Source organism: Manihot esculenta, chromosome 8, assembly GCF_001659605.2.
Source record: "Manihot esculenta cultivar AM560-2 chromosome 8, M.esculenta_v8, whole genome shotgun sequence".
Classification (NCBI taxonomy): Eukaryota; Viridiplantae; Streptophyta; class Magnoliopsida; order Malpighiales; family Euphorbiaceae; genus Manihot; species Manihot esculenta.
This window is the reverse complement of record NC_035168.2, coordinates 40,014,168-40,037,575: the sequence shown is the minus strand read 5'-3', so window position 1 is coordinate 40,037,575 and position 23,408 is coordinate 40,014,168. Positions and strand designations below refer to the sequence as shown.

Sequence of the window (23,408 nt, the reverse complement as noted above, 5' to 3'; positions counted from 1 at the left end):
TAGAAACATTAAAAAATATATATACAAAGTACATATAAATATTTTTTTCTAATCTGATTAATTTTCATAATGAAAAAAAATATATAAATTGATATTTTTTTATTTATTTATTTTTTAAATAAAATTGATGAATAAAATTTAAAATTTCTTAAATTTATTCAGACACACTTATTATCAAATTAAACTTATAAGTCTTATATTTTTTTATTTTATAATTTTTATTCATTTTATTTTTTATATATATTTAAAAAAATAATTTTTTATTAATTTTTTTAATTATATTTATTTTAAAAATTATATTTAATCCAAGAGGTAAAAGAAAAGGAAATTGAATATTGAATATAAGATTTTGTAATTAATATAATTTATTAATTTTATAAAAAATTTAATTTTGAATAGTGGAATAATAGGGTGATGGGAGAGAATGAAAATTGTTATACAATAATTGAAGTAAAAGCAGAAAGTAGATTAACAAAAATTAATGCCCATGATTATGATTATGAATGTGATTAGGGATGAAAGGGAGATTAGTGTTGAGTTGAGATTTTTTTTTTTTTTTTTTAAAAAAAAAAGAAAAGTAAAAGATATGAATGGGACCATACACTGAAGAAGAGACACCAGAAATCACTCTCTCCCTTTGAAAACGACGCATGAGGACTCCATCTTTGATAACATTTGCCTTCCTTGACCTTTGTGCCCTCTCACGTGTTCTGTTTTTATTAGTTTTTATTATTTATTTTAGTCTACACCTCACCTCTCCTAAAAAGTTATTTCACTTTTCTCTTCCTCATCACATAACCTCTAAAATACAAAATTATTATTTTAATATTATTAAAGTAATAGTTTGATAATAATGTAAAATTATTATTTATAATAAAACTTTGTATTATATAAAATAATAAGTAAATTAAAAAATATTCAGTTTTGAGGCTTTTTGTAGTAAAAAGTGTGGGGGTTGGGGTCAAACGGTTTTATTACAATAAAGAAATGCAATTATGATTCTTGAAAGCAAAATGTCAAAAGCTATGAGTTCTTTTTCTTTTTGGGAATTGAGGAGTTTGTAAAAAGCTAAAGCTAACAAACTTACCTCCTTCTTCCACCCCCTCTCCTCTTCTTCTGTCCCTCTCCTTTCTAATGTCAATCCTTCTTTTTGTTTTTGGAATCATTGCCTCTTTTTTTTCTTATTACTATTACATTCATAATTTATATAATTAATAAAATTTCTTATTTTTTTATTTTTAATATAAGATTTATTGTCTCTATCCACTAGTGATATTTTTCTATTCCTTTAATAAAAAAAATTATTTCAAAATATGAATTCTTTTTGTACTTTTAGTTGGAGTGTAAATAGCATTTTGTTGTTAATTTTAAGTAGAACCAACTGCTTCAACCAAAAAATCGATAGATATATTCTTCTCCTTATTATTAATTTTTTAATTTTTTATATTGGTTATTTTATTGTTATTATATTAGGCCTTTTTTAGATAGATCATGGCTTATTTAATCTAAAGTTTTTTACTCTGTCATATTGATATTTTTTTTATTGAAATTATAGATATCTCGCATATATTCATGAAGAAAATATGAAATTTTCAATTTATTAAAATTTAAAAAGGATGAGGTGGCTAGAGCACTATCTTTTTTTCATCTTTACTAGCCATGTCACCCGGCATGTATTTAGTGGTATGTCATCTTAGATATTTATTTTTATGAAAATGTAACTCTCTTTTACCCCAATTTCCTTGCAAGCTTACTACTTGTATGTTTGTTTGTTCTTTATTCAATCTATTTTCTATGTTTAGTACATATAAAACTTGATTTTAGACCGTTAATTAATACTTCAAAGTTGTATTTCTCCCGCCGATCTTTCTCATATAACTTTTTCTTTCCTATCTATTGCGGCATCACTTTTTCATATTTGTATTTGTTTAGATCTTAGGATTCAGATTATAATCCATTTGCTAGGGTTTAGATAATGATTTTTTCTTTGAGTAAATTTTTTTTTTTTGAAATGGTTACAAGCTTGTAGTCTTTGATCCAATTAACTCTAATTACCTTTTGATTAAAAAAACACTTTTTTTTTGTTTGTACTATTTTTGTCCTCATATTTTTATCTTACTTCCCTCTACATTAGTGTCTCTCTCCTCCCTTCCTAACATTTATCTCTCTTTCAATCTAAATTAGTTTTATCTATTTGTATTTTTTTTAATTTATTAACCCATTCAAATCACAATATTCTTGTTATATACGATAATTAATTTACTGTCTTTTTTAGATCTCTAAACAAACTTAAAAATAAATATTAGTATTATTCAAGTGAGTCTGTATTATACTCTGATTCCTTAAATCTATAGTGCTTAGCCTGCTATGTTGTATTATTAGTCCAATAATTTAAGCTTTTCGTATAATAATAAACATTCGATCTTACAATTAACATTTATAATTGCACTTTTGCTAATAGTTTAAGTTTATAACATAGTGGTTAGCACCCATTGTATATATAATATTAATTTTTAATAAATTATTAATTTTTTATTAAAAAAATTAATAGTTATTAAGAATTGAATAATTACACAATTTAAAAATAAGCATGAAAAAAATCAACATAATAGATTTAATGTGGTTAACCAATTTAACTACGTTCACGGCGGTTAAAATTTTTTTAGTTTTTATGAGTTTTCGAATAGAATATACTAGAAAAATATTACATATTTATATGCTTAGAAAAAAAATATAAAAAGATAAAATAGCCCTAAAAAAAATTCACCTCAGGGCTCTATTCCTGAACCTCCACCTTCGAGTGGGGTCCCGCCCCACACCCCCGGCCAATTTAGCGTAGAGTTGGATCCGCAATCGTGAGATATAGTGTATAGTCCATAATATATTATTAGGTTTCATATTTTAACAATTTTTCACTTAGAGATTAATCCAATCAACTCAACCATTTTCATTTTTTATGCCAATGTATCTAATAAAAACACCTAACCGCAAAACATCTTCCATACTATTGTAGAAGACCAATTGAGGCCTTGCATAGCCCCAGTTTCCCAGCATCAACACCTTTAGTCAGCCTGTCTGCTGGATTTTTAATACCTTCAATTTTCTTCAAACACATCTCATTCTCTTCCACCAGACTGCAAGTGAAATGATACCTACATCGGATGTGTTTTGTTCTGAAGTGATACACTAAGTTCTTCATCAACTGTATGATACTTTAACTATCAGTGAAAAAAATCTTGTCAAGCTGCTTATTGCCCAACTCTTTTATGTAATCAGTCAACCATATCATCTCCTTACCAGTTTCAGCAATTGCAATATATTCAGCTTCTGTAGATGACATAGAGACACACTTTTGAACTTTAGACATCCAGTTCACTGCTGTCCCATCTATAGCATAAACATATTCGAATGTGCTTTCGCTTGTAACCATATCTCCACTAAGATCAGTATCAATAAAACCTTCTAATACTACCTTGCCATTCCTATAACAAAGTGATGTACTAGTTGTTCCTTTCAAGTATCTCAGAACCCACTTCACAGCTTTTCAATGCTCTTTCCCTGGATATGATATATATCTGCTCACAGCTCCCACTGCATGTGCTATATCAGATCTAATACAAACCATAGCATACATCAAACTCTCAACTACAGAAGCAAAAGGTATTTTTGCCATGTGATCATGCTCCATAGCTGTGTTGGGTGATTGCTCCTTTAATAATTTGAGATGGTTAGCTAAAGGCGTGCTCCTAGGCTTAGCATCATCAACTTTGAACCTGAACAACACCTTCTCAATGTATTTCTCCTGGGACAAATTTAGAATTTCAGCAGACCTGTCCCAGAAAATCCCCATCCCTAAAATCTGCTTTGCTACACCCAAATCTTTCATCTCAAACTCTAATGACAGTTTCCCCTAATATTATTGATCTCCTCCATACTTGACCCTACAACTAACATATTATTCATATATAAGAGTAAAATAACAAAAAAGTTAGTAGACTTCTTAATATAACAACACTGATCCTTTTTACTCCTGTGAAAACCATTTCTATACATAAAAAAGTCAAACTTTTTATACCACTGTCTTGAAGCTTGCTTCAACCCATACAAACTCCTCTTAAACTTGCACACCATGTGCTCCTTACTAGGAACCTCATATCCATGTGGTTGTTGCATGTAGATCTCTTCCTTCATATCTCCATGCAAAAATGTTGTTTTTTACATCCATCTGCTTAAGGTGCAAGTTCTTTATTGCAACAATACTTAGCAAAATTCTGATTATGGTTAGCTTCACAATAGGAGAGAATATTTCAGTGTAATCAATACATTTTTTTTGTAAATACTCCTTAACCACCAATCGAGTCTTGAACCTAATTTTACCATCAGTTTTATTCTTGATCCTGTAAACCCACTTGTTCAACAAAGCTTTCTTCCCTGCAGGCAACTCAATTAATTCCCAATTGTCATTCTTCTCAAGTGACCATATCTCATCATTCATAACTTGCTCCACTTGATTGAATCCTTCACCTGCAAAGCCTTATCAAAGGATTCTGGTGCCCTACCATCAGTCAACAGCAAATAATACAGGAAAGGTGAATACTTTTATGGTGACTTGGTAGCCTTGCTAGATCTCTTAAACACTGGTACAAGTGTGACTGGCTGCTGTTTTGGTTCTACAATTGTGTTTTCTGGATTCTCCTGTGGTCTTACTGCAATATCACTAGGTGAAATTTCCTGCAACTCAACCTCAGCTCTCACTTCTTCTGCATCTTTAGATCGCACCCAAACTTGTCCTCATATAGGACATTATCATCAAATGTCAAATCATAGTGTCTCAAGATCTTCCTATTCTTATCATTCAAAATCTATACCCAAACTGATCTAAACCATACCCAATGAAATAACACTTCAAAGCCTTTGTATCAAGCTTGTCTCTCTTTTCTGGATTAATATGAACAGAGACAACACACCCAAAAGTCCGCAGGTGAGTAAACTTGACCTCCTTACCCGATCAAACTTCTTTCAAAATCTTGAAACCTAAAGGAACTGAAGGTTCTCTATTTATCAAATATGTTGTTATGCTCACTGCATCTACCCAGATCATTTTTGGCAGCCCAGCATATAGCCTCATGCTTCTTGCTCGCTCATTCAATATTTTGTTCATCCTTTCAGCAATCTCATTCTATCTTGCCTTGTCAGGAACTGTCTTAGTGTATCTGATTCCCTCATCAGCACAGAACTTCTTGAATTTTGTAGAATCATACTCTCCTCTATTATCAGACCTCAAGCATTTGATCTTTAACTTCAGCTTTCTATCTTTTAAAAGTGGCAAACACATCTGATTTTGTTTCAGAAAGTAAACTCATACGCTCCTACTAAAGTCATCAATGAATGTAATATAGTATTTTGAACCACCAAGAGAGAAAACTAGGGATGGCTCCCACATGTCTGTATGTACTAGTTCTAACCATTCTGCCTTTGGTTCTTTGATAGCCTTTGTGAAATTGACCCGTTTCTGCTTTTCTATAACACAATTCTCATATAGACCCATATTAATAGATTTCAACCCTTGCAAATACCTTTTCGAAGCTAACATTTTCATCCCCTTCTCACTCATGTGTCTAAGCTTGTTGTACCACAGACTTGAGTTTGATGTACTATCAACCGCAACAACCATATCCGAACACCCTGCAGTAGTGTATAAAGTTCCAGATTTTATGCTCCGTGCTATCACCATAACTCCTTTCATAATTTTCTAGGAACTCTCACTAAACACTATTCTGTAACTCATACTGTCCAGCTGGCCAATAGAGATCAGATTCTTCTTCAAGTCAGAAATATATCTGACATCCTACAGATTTCACTTACCCCCACCTGAGGTTTGGATGCATACATCGCCCTTTTCAGCAATCTCCAAGACTTTATTATCAGCAAGCTACACCTTCCCATAATTTTCAGACTTGAAATTATGGAATAACTCTTTGCTCGAAGAAGAATGGAATTATGCATCCAACTCAAGTATCCATGTGTCAATTGGACTGTCCACACTAAGAATTAAAGCATCACTAATGTCATTTACAGAATATACAGAATCATCATCTTTATGAGACTTGTTCTTTTGGCCTTTCTTCTTCTTAGGTTTAAGGCAGTCATTTTTAAAGTGTCCCTTTTCACTATAGCCCCAATAAACAATCTCATTTCTGCCATGAGATTTTTCTCGCCCCTTTGACTTCGATCGATCATGTTTACTATAACCTCCCTTCAACTTGCTCCTGCCCCTATCCTCGACACTGAGTGCGTTACCAGATGAATCCCTGATTTTTCTTTTGCGAATGCTCTCGCTCATGACAACATCCCGAACTTCATCAAACTTTAACTTCTCGGACCCACGTGAATTGCTAATTGCAGAAGCAACAGTATCCCACGACTCAGGTAGAGAGGATAACAAAATTAGGGCTTTTATCTCATTATCAAAATTAATTTTGACAGAGCTTAATTGACTGATGATCATATTAAATTCGTTAATATGATCCATAACGGATTTACTTTTAGACAAATAACGCATCAGATATACCTTGTTAATGGCTAATGGTTTCTCATACATGTTCACCAGAACTGCCAACAATCCTGCAGTCGTTGTCTCCTTAACGATATTGAAGGCAACATTTCTCGCCAATGTCAAATGGATCAACCCTAGTGCCTTCCGATCCTTCAAATTTCAAACCTCCCGTTTCATAGTTTCTGACTTCTCCCTTGACAGAGGTTCATGCATGTTATTTTAATATAGATAATCTTCAATCTGCATCTTCCAGAAACTAAAATCGGTTTTATCGAACTTCTCAATTCAAACTTTCGGACTTTCCATCGTCTTTTCAGATTGTTGTGATACGAACTAAAAGTTTTGATATCAGTTGTTAAGAATCAAACAATCACACAATTTAAAAATAAGTATGAAAAGAAATCAATAGCGTGGTTCACCAATTTGGCAACGTCTACGGCGGCTAAGATTTTTTTCTTTCTATGTGAATTTTCAAATAGAATATACTTTACATATTTATATATATTGAAAAAATAAAAAAAGATAAAATAGCCTTTAAAAATAAATTTACTTTGAGACTCTGCCCCCGAACCCCACCTTTAGGTGGGGAGCTCCCGACTCCATGTCCTCCGATTAATTTAGTGCAGAGTTGGATTCTCAACCGTGTGATATGATGTATAGTTTATAATATATTATTAGAGTTCATATTTTAAGAATAGTTAAAAAAATTTAATGAAATTATTAAATAACTATAAGGATACTTGACTTTTTATTAAAAAAAAAAAAAGAATTGTGAAAAAAAAAAACACTAATGTAATTCACATATTGAACAAAGAACATAGACAAAAAGAAGTGAAAATCTTCGAGATTGTTCTGTATAGTAGCCCTCCTTGTGATTTCTTTATTCCTTTCCCTTTCTGCTTGTCATTTTTGCTTTATTTTCCGTGGTCCATTTCACACTCTACAGTCTACACCAGTATCTCTCTGTTACACTTAGATTTTAGATGTCTCCGTTCCAAATTACTTTGAAATTACGAACCAATCTTAAATTTTTTTTTGATTGAATATGACCCTAATTTTTATATAGAAAAACAATTAGTATTCTGATCTTTTTTAATTAATATTTAACACATAATATTTATAAAAATAAAATTATTTAATTTTGTCATAAGTTATATGTTATTTGACTTTTTAAAATTTTAATAATCGCACTTATAAGAATTACATAATTATATTTTATTATGACAAAAAAAAGTTATATTTTATAATATTCGATGATTAAAATATTATTTTTTTTTATAAAAATTAAGTGTTAAATATTAATTATAAAAATTTCAGAATGCTAACTAATTTTTTTTATATGAAATCAGGAGTTAAACATATGAACTCAAGAGATATTGAAATAAATTTAATTTAATTTTTTCATAGAAAATATCTTTTTAATTAGAATTAATTATAAAGAATAGAATTAGCTGCGTCTATATTAATTAGAATATCCTTGACTTTGCAATTAACGAAGAAAGGCAAACAGCGGCTCCAAATTGGGATGAGTATTAGAGAATTTTTTAATTATTGTTCTTTCTTTTTTCTTAAAAAAAAAAAAAATAAAAAAATCAACCAGAAGTCTACCCATGTGGAAATTTATTATGAAAGTGACCCTCTCAGTCAAGTTTATTTCAATTGAATCCTTAATTTACTCCTCGTTTCTTCCAACCACTATTCAAATTTTTATCTTTTTTTTTAAAAAATTTGTTAGTTTTACATTAGATTATGAGATATCCTTTTGTATTGAGTGGCAATTGACTCAATTTTCTGATTTAAAAAATTTGCTTAATTTCGATTTTATCAAATTCAAACTTAAAATTTTCTTTTATTTTTTTAAAAGAAAAAAAATACATTTTTTAATAGAATGAAAATAAAACAATTTTGACATAGAATAGAACATTAATTAATATTAATGATGAAATAGTATTAATTAAATAAAATAAAATAAAAAAATTAAAAGTACAAATTAAGATGTTGAGTTCTCCTCAATTCAAAGTTTGTGTGGCAAATAATTTAAGGAAAACAAAACAAGGCAAGGCAAAATCAAGTAATGGATTTTAAGCATAATGTGTTTGGAGGGATGCGGCTTGTTGATGTTGTCCTTATTACTTGTCTTAACTTCTTCTTCTTGTTCTTTCTATTACCTAAAAATTTCCTAAATAATACTTTTTTTTTATTATTTTAAAATAACATTATTTTTTTCAAATAAAGTAAACATCAAATCCACATTACCATTTGCAATTATTATTCTTTATAACTATATATAGTTATTAACTAATAATGGTAATATTTTTTTATTAAATTATAATTAATTATGATCCAAACTCAAAGTCTTATATTTTTTAAATAATTTTAATATTAGCCGTGAAATTGATTTAGATGCTCATAATATTTAGGTAATGTAGAAAACCTTTCCTACATTATTAGATATATTTTAGTTTTAATATATAATATTTATATAAATTTAATGATTATAAGATTTAGGTTTTATAAATTCGAGTTTATATATCAGATAAGATTAATTTAAATAAAAAATAATAGTAATAAAACAAGAGGAAAAGGATGAGGCACAGAGAAAGAGCTGTACATAACACAGGGGACGAGGATCATAGAAATGGCCGTTGTTTGAAGACGTCAAACAAGCAACGACGAACTACAAGTTTTTTTTTTTTTTTTTTTTTTTTTTTTTTTTTATAAATAAAAACACTTCATATCCATCTTCAACATCTCACTTCTGCTTAACCCTCTCTTAATTCTTATCACCTTTTCATGCTTCTTCTCTATTTGCATTTCTTTTGCCAGCCCATTTATTTCTTCCTTCTTCTTCCTCTCTCTCTCTCTCTCTCTCTCAGCATTTAAATGGACGATAATATTAACAATGAACACGCTTTCTCACTAAAGACGTATCACTAACAGCCACCAGCAAAACCCTCCATCCACCTCTGATACCACCACCACCACCACCCACCACCCACCACTCTTTTCTTTATTTCCCTTCTCTTCTTCTTTATCAAGGCTCTCAGAAGCATCCAAAACCCAAAGCTACAGCGTCTTTATATTATAATAATCAGTGTAGAAAAGAAAAAGGAAGCATATAGGTTCATAGGAGATCGTGTTGGGGCTGAGCCAGAAGAATTCTAACGCAACTCTCTCTGTCTTGATCTTTCACGCTGTTTTCTGCTTTGGATATGCTCTCTCTTTCTGTTTTCCTTATATCATTTCTACAAGCAGCAGAAAGAAATTCTCCTTTTTATTATGAGAATCAAATATCAAGGCCTGTTTGGTGCAGTTTCTGGATCTCTGTTGTTCGCGTTGTTTTCTGGTTTTACCTGTACCCATTTTCATGAGTGCGTCTGAGTTGTTTTCTGAAAATGGTAGGGATGCTGATTTGAATGGAAGCTGCAGCAACAACAATAGAAATAACAGCAGCAAAGGAGAAGAACCCATAATAGGAATCCAAGGGAAAGGAAAGATGGTGAGAAAGAGGATGGCCTGTGAGATGATGGAGGTGCAAACAGCAGACCAAAACCAGAGATGTTATCGGAGGATTAGTGGTGGTGGTGGCACCACCGATTCTCTCCCAGAAGACAATATTATTGGCTGCACCTCTTCTTTGACTAATATTATTAACCCTAACCAAAACCAAAACCAAAACCAAAATCCAAACCCGAACCCATACCCAGTGCTCAACTACTCCACTATGACTGTGCTACCTTCTTCCACCAACTTGACATCCATGACGTCAGGAGGGTCTGTGTCTGTATCTTTGTGTGGGTTTCTATCTTCAACAGGGACAACCAACTTTTCTTCAAATGACTTCCTCTCATCATCATCTCAGCTCCAGGCCCCAGCCGTTTGTGGCTTCTCTGGTCTACCCTTGTTCCCTTCTGAGAGAGATAGACAACGAAACGCTGCTGTTCCCGTCGTCCTTAGTACTTCCAGTACAACTGGTGGTGGTGGTGCTGCTGCTGCTGCTGCTGCTGCTGCTACTGCTATTACCATGGACGACGCCTCCGCCACCGCCTGGATTGATGGCATCATTAAGGACCTAATCCATAGCTCCGCCAACGTTTCCATTCCTCAGCTTATTCAGAATGTAAGGGAGATTATATTCCCTTGCAACCCCAGTCTCGCTTCCCTTCTCGAGTACAGACTCCGTTCCCTAGCTGAGCCGATACCAAATTATCCGGTGGATAGGAGGAGGAAGGAAGCTCTGCCTCATAGGGACTACAGTAATCAAGTGCAAGCCTCTTCTGGACTCACTCTCAATCTTGAAAATGTCAATAGTTACACTTCGTTACCGGATTCTACTGCAGCTGTGGCTACGGCGTCTCCTGTAGTCAATCAATATTCCAGCTGGGGAACCACGCCATCGCTGGTCTGCCAAGGTAACAACCAGCAGCTACACCATCAACTTCAGCTTCTTCATGATGAGCAACAGCAACAAGAAAGCCCCTCTTCTACTTCGGTAACACCACCTCTTCTTGCATTGAATCAAGGGCATCCACAACAGCAAGAATATGAAAAATCTTCATCAGCGGAAACAGAACAAGTAGCCAACACCGGAATAGCAACGACACCAACGTCAGTAGCTGCTGCTGGTATTAGCTCCAGGGAGAAGAAGGAAGAGTTAAGGCAGCAGAAGAGGGACGAAGAAGGTTTGCACCTTCTAACCTTACTTCTCCAATGTGCGGAGGCAGTCTCGGCGGATAATTTCGAGGAGGCAAACAAGATATTATTAGAGATCTCGGAGCTCTCCACGCCTTACGGGACGTCGGCACAGAGGGTGGCAGCTTATTTCTCTGAGGCAATGTCCGCGAGGCTGGTGAATTCTTGCTTGGGCATATACGCGACGTTACCGTCAGTGCCGCTTAGCCACACCCAAAAGATGGCCTCAGCGTTTCAAGTGTTTAACGGAATCAGCCCTTTCGTAAAGTTCTCTCATTTCACGGCAAATCAGGCGATACAAGAAGCGTTCGAGAGGGAGGACAGGGTGCACATAATAGATCTAGACATCATGCAAGGGTTGCAATGGCCGGGGCTATTTCACATTCTAGCATCAAGACCCAGTGGACCTCCATATGTACGTCTTACAGGGCTTGGGACATCCATGGAAACTCTGGAGGCAACTGGGAAGCGTTTGTCTGATTTTGCCCAGAAACTAGGCCTCCCTTTTGAATTCTTTCCGGTGGCGGAAAAAGTTGGAAATTTAGACCCAGAAAAGCTAAATGTCAGCAAGAGGGAGGCCGTGGCGGTGCACTGGTTGCAGCACTCCCTCTACGACGTCACTGGTTCCGACACCAATACGCTCTGGTTGTTGCAGAGGTAAACATGAGTATTCATTTTCATATTTAGAATTTAGCATAATGAACACATGATCCTAGGACAAAATTTCCTTTTCCCACCTTTTCTTTTTTCCTTTTTACTTATTCTTTATCCATTTTCAACGCTTTGTCATGATGGTACACAGTTTAAACCGCACCGCCACTGTTCATCTGGTCCTTGTTTCTTAATCCTGCATAGAATTAGTAAAGATAGAATCTTTTCCATGCAAGGATCCATTTTTCATATGCAATGAGTGTTAGATTCTTCTGGGTAGTCATAATAAGCTCAAGCTTTGAGCTTTCTGTTGCAGATTGGCACCGAAAGTGGTGACAGTAGTAGAACAGGACCTGAGCCATGCGGGATCATTTCTGGGCAGGTTCGTGGAGGCCATACACTACTACTCGGCGCTGTTCGACTCATTAGGAGCAAGCTACGGGGAGGAGAGTGAGGAGAGACATGTGGTGGAGCAACAGTTGCTGTCTAGAGAAATACGTAATGTGTTGGCTGTTGGAGGGCCTTCGCGAAGCGGAGAATTGAAGTTTCACAATTGGAGGGACAAGCTACAACAATCTGGGTTCAAAGGCATATCTCTAGCCGGAAATGCAGCCACTCAGGCCACTCTACTCCTCGGCATGTTCCCCTCCGATGGCTACACCTTGGTGGAAGACAACGGAGCTCTCAAGCTTGGTTGGAAGGATCTTTGCTTGCTTACTGCTTCGGCTTGGAGGCCATTTCATGGAATCACCGCCAATGCAACGGCTATAGCAACAACCAGCATCCATAATCAATACCATCTTCAGCGATTTGCTACTGTGTAGTAGTGTAGCTGTGGATCAGTGGGCTGAGAAGTATAGATGATGGATGGTGGTAATGGGTTAAAATTGTTGTATGTAATTTGATTGAATAGTTGCTTCTTGCCTTTGTGTTTGATTATATGATTTGTCACCAGCTTTGGACCTTGGATGTGAAGTTTTGTCAAGAATTTTCATTTGAGATGAAAATTTGAGCTTCCCGCTCTAATCAATTTCATAATCTGTTCGGATAAGATTAAAACTCTAAACTTGACATTAAAATTCTAAAATCATCCCATAAATATATTTATTAATATGCTTCATATTTAATTTAAATATGACTAAAAATAAATTTAAATAATTGTATAAACAATAATTATAATATTATTTAGTTTAGTGAATAAAGACATATTACTCATTTGAAAGCTCAAATCAGAATTTTCGAATTTTTAATCACCTACTAAAAAAATCATTAATCATAGTAAGCAGCATTTAAACTCTAACGTAATAAATAGTCAAGATTTAACCCATGTATGCATTAATAATTTTTCCAAGCAAATAACTGGTTTTGGCATTGAAGAAGGGTAGGGATTAAAAAAAGGCATATGATTAAAGAAGTTCCAATTTGGCAATTCCTACAAGATTAGGAAGAGAGAGAGAGAAAAGAGATTTCAGGATATAGTTGAGATTCAGAATCTGAAGTGTGAAGAATGTCCTTTTAGTTGATCACGTGAATACTTTCCTTTCATCATTTTTCATCATCTTCAGCTCTGCTGTTTTCTTTTTCCTACTTTTTCTACCATGTCGTTATAATTGTTGTCATATTTTCGAATTCAACGGGTAAAAGATTTCAACGGATCTTGAAACTTTTGGCATTCATTAATTGAAAGCCAGATAACATTTTTTTTGGACAAAAGGAATTGAAACTTTTTTACTTTTGTTAGGAAAACTTTCAATTTTTTTTTTAATGCGCCCATAATTGCGTAACCTTTAATTTATTTTGGTGTCATTAAATTAAATATTAACTAAATTTATTTTTGTTTATATACACTACATAATGCTACTGATATTTCTGAGACCAAATATATATTTGCCATTTAAATTTTATCTAAAAAGTTAGTATACTCTGAATTTTAAAGGTTAAATAGTTATAATTTTATAAAATTTAAGTGTTGCATAATTATATACTATAAAAAATTATACATTAAATAGTTATATTTTTTTTAAAATTTAAACGTTACAAATTAATGTAAAAAAATTAAAATAATGACTGATCTTTTGTGTAAAGATCAAAGATTAAATTATATATTTGGCAAATAACAAATTCTCAATTTTAAGAAGGATAATCTTCATTTGTACAGGAACCCGATATATATATATATATATATAAAAATGATAATTACTTGAGAGAGAAAACCTAATAAACAAAAAAAATAGAGAGGCAACAGATAAGAACAAAAACAGAGGTTTTTTTTTTTCGGGAAACAAAAAACAGCGACTAGGATTCACATTCACAACCATGTAATAAATCATTTGAGAAAGAAGGGTAATCATTTAAGAGAGAATATAAAATCCACCTTTTTTAAATTTCATTAAAATTTAAATTTAAACTTAAATTCTCATAACTTGGAATATAGTTTAACGTTTGATCGTTTAAAAGACCATTCCATCATTACATAATACAAATGATCTGTCATTCAACATGGGTATCAGTAATTAGCCGTTTAAAGGGTGAATGATACGTATTCGTTGATTTTGTTTGTCTTGTCATGTTTTCTGAGCCTTAATCCACTAATTTACCCAAAAAACAAAAGTGTCAACACATTGAAATTATAAATCACAATTAGAAATGACAAGGATTGCAGTATTTTCGAAAATTGCGACATATATCCGTAAATCAATTTTTATTAGTTTTCTTATTTATTAAACAACTAATTATCATAAATCATCAAATTAACGGATATATACGATGATGTAACATTTAATAGCAGTCAAATAAGAATCCTATCACTTCTGCTTGGAGAGGGTTACTCGTAGCAGTGCAGACGGGGTCAATTGGACTAGATTTTGGGCCCCTGTACATTACTATGCTAACCGAGCCTGCAGAAATATATCTTCCTAGTCACCATTAAGAGCTCCCAAGGAGTCGCATTCCTCATTCTTGGAAAAATAAATCACATAGCACCATACTTTCAGGCAAAGATACCAATTAAATTGTGTAAAGGAAGAAACTTATCATTAGATTGATACAGTATGTAAAGATTGATACAGTATGTAAAAGCTTAGCCACTGACTTCTCATCAAAAACATTAATCAAAGTTGCAATTCAAATAATAGGACCTGAGAAAAAGAATTTAGTATCGAGTCAAACACTACCTACCTTCTCATCCATCATTTACATCACGAATGGCAATTCAAACTTCCTTCATATAAACGTAAAGGCGTACCTTTTCCTTGCTCATGTTTATTGTTATTGTCAAATCATTCGCCTCCCACTTGATTTACAAAACATAAGCAGCAGAGAATGAGGTTGTTCCATCTCACTCCTTGAACAAATTAGTTGCATTCATACAGCAAAAACCCTCCAGTCAAGACAAGTGTAGCCATCCCAAAAGTATGCATTCCCTTCTGCCTCTTCAGAAAAAATAGTGTCTTTTTTTATGTTTACCGAAAGATCAGATGGGTATACTTTGTCAGCAGCCGGCTGCCATTCTGTAGCCCGCTCAGAAAAATCCTCAGTATCAAAAAATATAATCATATACACATTCATGCTTCTCAAGCCTCATCATTCAGATAACGTGGCCTGACTATCATGGATTGACATTGCACTCTGCCAAGAAACGATCGTTCCGGTTTAGAAAACTTTTCCAGTAACGTTTATACCTGGGGATTCCTAGCTCCAGCCAAGGTTTCATTCTTCCATTGTAGTGCAATACTGCAGCATTCTTAATGACTTTCACATCAAGCCCATAATCATGACCCATTCCTGACAAAGCCCACACATTACCAAGAGCATAAATTTGGTCCTGGAAGGTAAGCAAACTTGCCCTCAGTGCAGAAGCTTCAATTGATTTTGACAGCTTGCTGAACTGCTTTCCGGAAAATAGATGAAGAAAACAAATGAGTTCTGTGAATGCCTCATTAATTTTATATCATTTTAAAAAACCAAAATACGAAGTGAAAATATGGACCAAAGTTCCTTGATCTAAAACTGATGGTTTGATTAGAGATACGCAACTAGTTGTGATAGATGATAAGAAATGAAACAAAATATTCTAAGTGTAATTGTCCATTGAAAAAACAAAAGTAGAATTTATCTATCACCTGTTGTCCCAATTTCCGGTAAGTTTCAGTTAGATCCAGCTCTCTCCACCTGGCAAGATCAATTACATTTAATCCAGACATCCAAACACAAGAATTTTTATCAAAGCTACTTTCACCCAAATAACTACTAAGCTGACCCAATCGCACTGAACACAATTGCAAAGCACCATTTACTTTCCCTCCCATGTTGAGATTCCACAAATCAGACAAGTCTCTCTGTACAACAACATCATCATCCAAAATCACCACTTTCTTCAAGTTTTTGAATATATATGGAAGAAGATACTGAGCATGAGAGAAAACAGACAAGTACTCCGTTTTTAAAGGAGTTGCAGATGGGCCATCAACGCCAAGAAAAGAAACATGAAATTCCACAGGCAAGGACATGCTTAACAAAGCTTTCTTATCATGATAGTCTAGGTCAAGATGTTCAATGTCCAACACTTGAATTGCAGCTTCTCTATAGCTATGCTTGAAGAACCATAACTTCATTGGAAAATAATTTTGTTCATCTGTTAGCACATGAAAAACCAGACTGCCACTATCCTGCAGCATGTAGAATAACCAATGAGTACTAGTATCAGAATTTACAGCGATTTGATAGTAAAAAGCCCATATTAGAATAGCAGAACATACTCTTGCATGAGTAACAGTTGAGTTGATCACAACTGAAGATGCAAGTATGTTATTAGAGAATATAACATAGTGATGCATCATAGGGTCTGAAAATCTCTCGGGTGGAGGAGGTGCCATATCATGTAGAGAAGAATTGAAATATTCCACAGTCAGCTTCATGGACAGACAGTGAAGACTTTTTGGCATGGTTTGAACTGCAAGCTGATGGAGAAATGCACTCTGCCTTGTGTAAAAGTTAGCTTCATCCTCAGTCATATCAAGTATTTGACTCAGTTTCTTGTGAACATTATGACATTCAACTGGGCATGTTCTAGCCTCGGCTATTGCAACTTCCATCCTCTGTAACTTATTCTCAATTCTGATAAAACAGGCACTAATGATTAGTCTGGCTGGGGATCTTACTCTGAAACAAAGATGACAAGTCAACAATCATAACTTCAATAAATCTACCACAAGAGAAAACCAACTCAACAACTATAAGAGCCTTGGTCATCTATAAATAAAGATGACCAAATGATTTATCTGCTAAAGATCTTCAGGAGAGAAATTTTATTACCCTATAAGGTTCATTGTACAGGATAATTTCTGCCTTTGAGAGAGGAAGATGGGTTGTTTTTGTTGCAGGTAGCATGAAAAATATGCTTATCAAGGTGGTAAAACCAAAACCCCAAAAGAAATAATACACATACATACAACAAAGTCTAGGATGAACCATCCAATTGCCAACATAAAGTCCATTCAGCACGGATAGTCAAAATACTTAATCATGTGCAATGTCCATATCAGAAATAAAAAGGTTTTGGCAAAAATAAATATATGGTAAAAATAGGAACATACTCTTACTCATGCTCATAATAAAAAATATGCAATACAAGCATAAGGGCAATGTAGCACAATCCCCAAAGCTGGTCTGAACTAAAATGGGTCCACAAAATGGCAATCAAGATATGGTCCTTGGGAATTTTCAGAAAGTGGCCCCTTTTAAAGACTCAACTCTAATCCATGAACATGCACATGGCAAAATTTGACACCAGCACTACAATTTTTTAGCAGATCTACCACTGCACTAATCAAGTTACAGAATCAAACACCCCAGCATACAGGAGGTTTGCACCTGCTTTTGCAACATCTGATAGAACTTTATCGCAAACAAAAAAGAGAGAGAGAGAGAGAGAGAGAGAGAGAGAGGGAGAGAAAGAAGAATGGATAGCGTAACTCATAATGAGTTTTCAATCTTGTTGGTCATTATGTCAAGCAAAAACACAATTAAGACAAATTCTACCAATGCATGGCACACATAAAATAATTTTATTTTCTACTAAAAATGGTACTTCCTCCATCCACTATTCCACTTTTATCTATTGTTTAAAGTTTTTGCCTGATAATTGAGAAAGCAATTAAATCACCTAAACATAACAAAATACACCTCACTTTGACTCAATTACTTTTTCCTATTTATTCTAATTTTAATAATTCTCTCTCCATTAATCTACCAATAGAAAAATGAGATACATAAGAGAGAGAGAAGAGAAAAAGATAGTTCAGGATTTTAAGAAATTATAGAAAGAGTTCTTTTGTTTAGTAAAGATAAGTGTAAAATTGGAACAGATAATTAATATTTCCTAATTAAACGACAGCTAATTTTGGATAAACAACTTACAAGAAGTAACAGATTAAAGTAGATTGAGGGAGCATAAAAACATATAAATCTGAGAAACAAGCAAATGCATAGTATCCATAAGAAGCATTAGTTCAAAAATCATAATCTCAGCATATTTTGACCAGCTACCTAAAGCAAAAACCATTATTAAGAGGCTGCATGCTCAGAGGATAGTGACATCACAAAAAACTTGCAGTCACTTACTGTGATGGAAGATCAATATCTCTTGTGCTTTCACTAAGAATATGCTCAAATTCTTGAATATTTTTTTTCAGTTCTTGAGATAGCTTGTTTTGTGCTGGAAGTTTAGCAATACTAGGAAAATATGCTCTAGCAACAAAAAGCCGGTCCTTCAATTTCTTGACAATGGAGTCTTTCATATCTTCTCTATGTTCTTCACGCCATTTGCAGTAACTGCCAAATCTCAGCTCACATAATTTTTCAATGTCCTTGACTTCATTTTTAGTGGATTCAGTTACTTCAGTTGTACCAGCTTTATCATTCTCCTTTGGAATAGTAAAAAGAAAAAAAAAAAGGTTTAGACTTTAAAAGCATCATAATCAACAAACTTATCAATTAACCACTTAAATATAGACGCATGCATACATTTCCAACTGAAGGTGGCGGTAGCAAAGAATGAGGTGGCAGTGGGTTACCTGTTAATTATTTGGATAAGAAGGTTAGCCTTATAGTGGGCAACTATTACCTAAACAACAGTTTTAAGAAAATGAGCTCTATACAACACTTCTAAGACAATGAGCTCAAGAAGACCTTTCTGTTGTTGTTGGCCATCATGCTTTACACCTGTCATGCTACTTATGTTTCCTGCTTCATTTGTGAGATTTCTTAAGGCACCCTGAAAAATGAAAATAAAAGAAGAAAAGCCAGATTAAGCACAATCTTAGAAGCCTTTAGTACAGACTGAAAGAAAAAAAAAATTCATGACTAGATTTGATAAATTGCCTCCAAATGGAAAGTAAGAACGGAAATATGAGAGATGCTCCTTCAAGGTTGAAAATAAACAAACAGACGTCAAAATAGTCACATAACGCACACTAATAAGTCTAATTCAACAGGGGGAAAATGTTGTGTTTCTCTGTGCGATGTCAAAAGCCAAAGTGCAAAAAAAAAGTTCAAATTCTCATCAAATCAATCATCACAAGTCCATTTTCTGCAAAAAAGAGAAGGCAAAGATATTCTCACTTCATTGATTGAGAATAAACTATGAGGAATATAAAACTAAAGAAGTAAAATGAACATTTACATCCAATATTCTCTGAGTTTCTCCATGTTGTAAGTATTATCCAATATACTTCTATAAGAGAAATTTTTTTAGGGGAAAGAACACTTACTGCTACTAACAAGTATTACTTGTTTATTTTTGAAGTCATCTATGCAATTCCTTCCCACCAAACTATTCCATCAAATGTAATATTTTGTATCAATCTGTCTATTTTTTATATATGACCTGATATCAAGCATCAATAACCTAAGAACATCAACAGTATAATCACCATGCTTGTACAATGTTACAATGTGAAAAACAATTATATTTCAAATTTACAGGACACTGTTTTCATGGTTGTTCATCACATCATTAGATCGAATGATGAGCAGATCAACGAATACACTTAATTTCAAAGGATTAGATTTAACCAAAAAGATGCTGAGTGGCGTTTCTCTCTCCATGAAGTATGATGTGGTGCATTTGCAAAGAAAGGTAGGTAGAACTTTCTAAAAGTTTTGATATTTGGATTTTTCTCGAAAGAAAATGTTACATTCATATTCTTTTGGGAGAATTATTAGGTCCTTGATTCTTTAGGAAATTTCTTAGTTCATTCTTATAATTTTTAAGCCCAATTTAAGGTCTAGTATTATTTCTAAATACAACTAATTAGTGTATTAGTATATATTGACGAATTCCATTAGGCATTGGATAAACATCATCAATGCCCTTTTAAATTTAATCCCTAATATTTTAAACAAACTAATTTTTAAATACAACTGATTAGGATTTAGGCCTATTTGTATATATTGATGAATTCCATTAGGCATTGGTTACACATCATAAATGCCCTAACAAATTTAATCTATAAAACTTTAAACAAACTAATATAAGGTCCTGAACATTTTCTTATAATGAATTATATATGTTCTGTTGACCAATGAAAATACTAATAAAAGGACTAATTAGTTGCATTTTAAGATGATAAGGGACCTTTTAATTAGGCTTAAGAATTGTAAGAACAAACAAATGAATTTCTACAACCTAGAAACCTAATAGTAATTCTCTATCATTTATATTCTTGTTCACATTTCTTAGAAAGGGGTTGCATTACTTTCCAAGAATATATTTATCAGCCAATAACTCACTAGAACCAAAACTATAACCCTTCTTCACATGACGCACTCCTAGTTTGTAGCTTCCCATAACCTAAATGCTGCATACACACTAGCCACGAGGCATTATCGTGAATCACCAAATGGAAAGACCCATTATAGATTATGGTAACTTTTTTCTTTTTCAAGTCAAAAAACTCTAACCACATAAGCTCTATCCCCTAATATTTGTTTTTTGATTTCACAATTGTAGATTAATGGAATTTTTTTTGTGTTTGCATGGCCAATAATATAGTATATGTGGAACAGGTGGACTTCGCCATGTGCTTTCCGAGTTTATTTTCTTTTCTTTTTCCTCTGGTGCTGAGCCAAGGGTAGGAAGAAAGCAAAACACATTCTGCTCTCTTTGGTATGTGTGTTTGGTTGAAGCAATATGCAAAAATCTTTTAGAATCGTCATTTATTGTGACCATGAGGAATGGAAGGCATTTCGCTTTTAACACTTTCAAATATATGTGCCAGACAAGCAGAGGTCTTCAAATGATCTTTGATATCAATTTTTTGTTTGTTTCGTTACTTGTAGAAGGAATTCTTATTAATCTTAAACTTCCTGAACCTATAAATCTTAATAGTTTATTATTACTATATCAAATTTTCACCTACATGGCTATAAGAATATGGCTGGAAACATACATTCTCTCAACTTATATATGAATTTAAGTACATGACCATGCAGTTATGCAATTAGCAAAACACGAAAGAGCACAATAAATGTTGACTTCAAAAAAAAAAAATGGAAAGAGAGAATTCAGTTGCAAACCTCTAGATTTGGAAGGGTTGGCGCAAAATGGTCTATAATTTCCTTTATATTTGAATGTTCCATCTACAAATAAATAAAATGAACGGATGAATAGAAGGACTAGCATAACAACTACCTTTGAAAAACAAACTAAAAACTAAAAACTCATTTCCTTCTGTTAGGTAGGACGCAGATATGCTTTCAGAAAAGCTTCAAGTTGTTTTCAGAAATGGATTACCTTATGATTGGTCAGATGAGTGCGATCAACTCTAGCACCATTCTAGTTTCAAATAAAGGAAAATGCAAGGAAAAAAAGAGAGAAGGTATTACAAACGTTGATAATGCTATAGTCTCACTTTATAAATTTTTTTTTCAAAGAATAAATACTCACTGAACCGGAATCAGAATTAGAACTTCGCCGATCAGAGATGTATCCTGCAGAAGGGGGATTGATTACATATATTTAAGAAATCTGAAGTGCATTCAAGTGAGGATTTGCAATCTATTGTAGTTAGGTCAGGATCTAAGAAGAATCGACGAAAAAAGCAAAAGCAAATTGAGGAATGGATCTAAATCTAGAAGCAGAGAGAAAGTTACCATAAGAGTGAAAGCCGTTGTAAAGACCGAGCAAGAAGACGAGGGGAACAAGCATGGAAAGGACGACAAGGAAAAGCACGCCTATAACCAGACACCTCCATCGCCTTTTCCCGGGATAACTCCCGCCTCCACCTTTCATCTCCTTCCTCCTCCGCCTCCAGGTCCGCTCTTCTCGTCCACCTCAGTAATTAGCACCTCCGCCGAATGCTGAGGGGGTGAGCATCAGCCGATCAGGTAGAAGCAGGCAGCGGAAAAAGCAGAAATATTGCGTAAAGATGAGAAGGGGGATGAAATGCAAGTGTGGTGGGAGTAGAGAGCAGTGAAGAAGAGTGGTGCGGTGGTGTTGTACATTCAGTAATTATTATAGAAGTTGCATTCCTCCATAAGAATCTTAATTAATCTGTGCTTTTGATTACGCGCACAACCTCTACCGAGACTCTAACGAGAAAATAAAATTGTAATATAATTTAAATAAATATTTTATTAATTAAAATAATTGATAGATTAATCACCATGCATGATAAATTAGAAATTTTAATAAAATTTTAAATCTAAACTATAAGATGAGAAGTTTATCATTGGTGGAGGCTGGTTCTCTTGCGTTTCTTCCCTTCTTTCAAATGAGAATTTTGAAAGCCCAAGAGGGAAAAGGCTCCATGTGAACCGCACTTGCACATAGTTAATCCATCATAATAGACGGAGAAACCCGTCTAACAGTGCCTCCGCGCATGAACTTTAAAAGGGATTTTTTTTTTTTTTTTTTTTTCCATATCTTTGTGTTTATATATACATAATTTCTGAGCATATTTTCACTAGCTGTGGCCATGGGGTAAGCATTGGTGGCGATAAATGATAGTAATTTTTCGGCAGTACCATTTTCAAGGTTAAACATTATTATGAGCTTGTACTTTTAGGATTGAATATTTTGCAAGGTGTATAGATTATGCTATAATATTGAATTTATTCACATGTATCTTTAGCCTTTTAATATAATATCTTTTACACTGTGAAAACAAAATTAATTTATTATAATAATAGTAATACAGGGCAGATTTTCATGAAGCTCAAAAATCCCAATGGGAAAGCACATAATGCCACTTGGATTCTACTGGCAGGGGAAGTGAATAAATTATGTTCTCATTTTAATTGTAATTTTAAAAAAAAGTTAGAGAAAATTTTCATTTTATCTAATTTCAATAATGTCAAATTTAATCAGTTTTAAATTTGATTATTATTAGATAATAGCCACTTGACACTTTTCAGAGTAACTTCCATTGTAATCAAAGGCATTACGCTCATTATTTATATCCTCTTAGCTTAGGCACATAATCATTCTTAATCTCATGCAATAATTATG

The 23,408-nt window shown here is 33.5% G+C and overlaps 2 protein-coding genes across 9 annotated transcripts; one reads left to right on the top strand and one right to left on the bottom strand.

The window, feature by feature from the left end:
- The first annotated feature begins 9,295 nt into the window (after positions 1-9,295).
- LOC110620486 (protein SCARECROW) lies at positions 9,296-12,850 on the top strand. Its single transcript, XM_021764247.2, has 2 exons — positions 9,296-11,905; positions 12,216-12,850. Exons 1-2 carry the CDS (start codon positions 9,924-9,926, stop codon positions 12,721-12,723), a joined length of 2,490 nt encoding a protein of 829 aa, XP_021619939.1. The 5' UTR covers positions 9,296-9,923; the 3' UTR covers positions 12,724-12,850.
- A 2,060-nt stretch (positions 12,851-14,910) lies between these two features.
- LOC110621231 (probable galacturonosyltransferase 7) lies at positions 14,911-22,695 on the bottom strand. 8 transcript variants are annotated; one of them, XM_021765424.2, is made up of 10 exons: positions 22,052-22,695; positions 21,846-21,889; positions 21,693-21,734; positions 21,476-21,538; positions 19,088-19,172; positions 18,923-18,972; positions 18,521-18,822; positions 16,657-17,059; positions 16,021-16,566; positions 14,911-15,785 (listed from the first exon to the last, which is right to left on the bottom strand). In XM_021765424.2, the coding sequence occupies exons 1-10, from the start codon at positions 22,188-22,190 to the stop codon at positions 15,507-15,509; spliced, it is 1,953 nt and encodes a 650-aa protein (XP_021621116.1). In that variant the 5' UTR covers positions 22,191-22,695; the 3' UTR covers positions 14,911-15,506. The 8 variants fall into 8 exon arrangements, with proteins under 8 accessions (XP_021621116.1, XP_021621117.1, XP_043815120.1 ...); XM_021765425.2 differs by having other exon boundaries at positions 16,657-17,014; positions 22,052-22,685; XM_043959185.1 differs by lacking the exon at positions 21,846-21,889 and having other exon boundaries at positions 22,052-22,182.
- Between the last annotated feature and the right edge of the window lie 713 nt (positions 22,696-23,408).

What these genes read in the sequence shown, in the direction of transcription:
- LOC110620486 (XM_021764247.2), top strand. Translation starts at nt 9,924, where the DNA reads ATGAGTGCGTCTGAGTTGTTTTCTGAAAATGGTAGGGATGCTGATTTG. An exon ending in ACGCTCTGGTTGTTGCAGAG is followed by an intron (nt 11,906 to 12,215) that starts GTAAACATGAGT and finishes TTTCTGTTGCAG; the next exon opens with ATTGGCACCGAAAGTGGTGA.
- LOC110621231 (XM_021765424.2), bottom strand. Translation starts at nt 22,190, where the DNA reads ATGAAAGGTGGAGGCGGGAGTTATCCCGGGAAAAGGCGATGGAGGTGT. An exon ending in CGCCACCTTCAGTTGGAAAT is followed by an intron (nt 18,823 to 18,922) that starts GTATGCATGCGT and finishes ACTATTCCAAAG; the next exon opens with GAGAATGATAAAGCTGGTAC. An exon ending in GATATTGATCTTCCATCACA is followed by an intron (nt 17,060 to 18,520) that starts GTAAGTGACTGC and finishes TCTTTGTTTCAG; the next exon opens with AGTAAGATCCCCAGCCAGAC.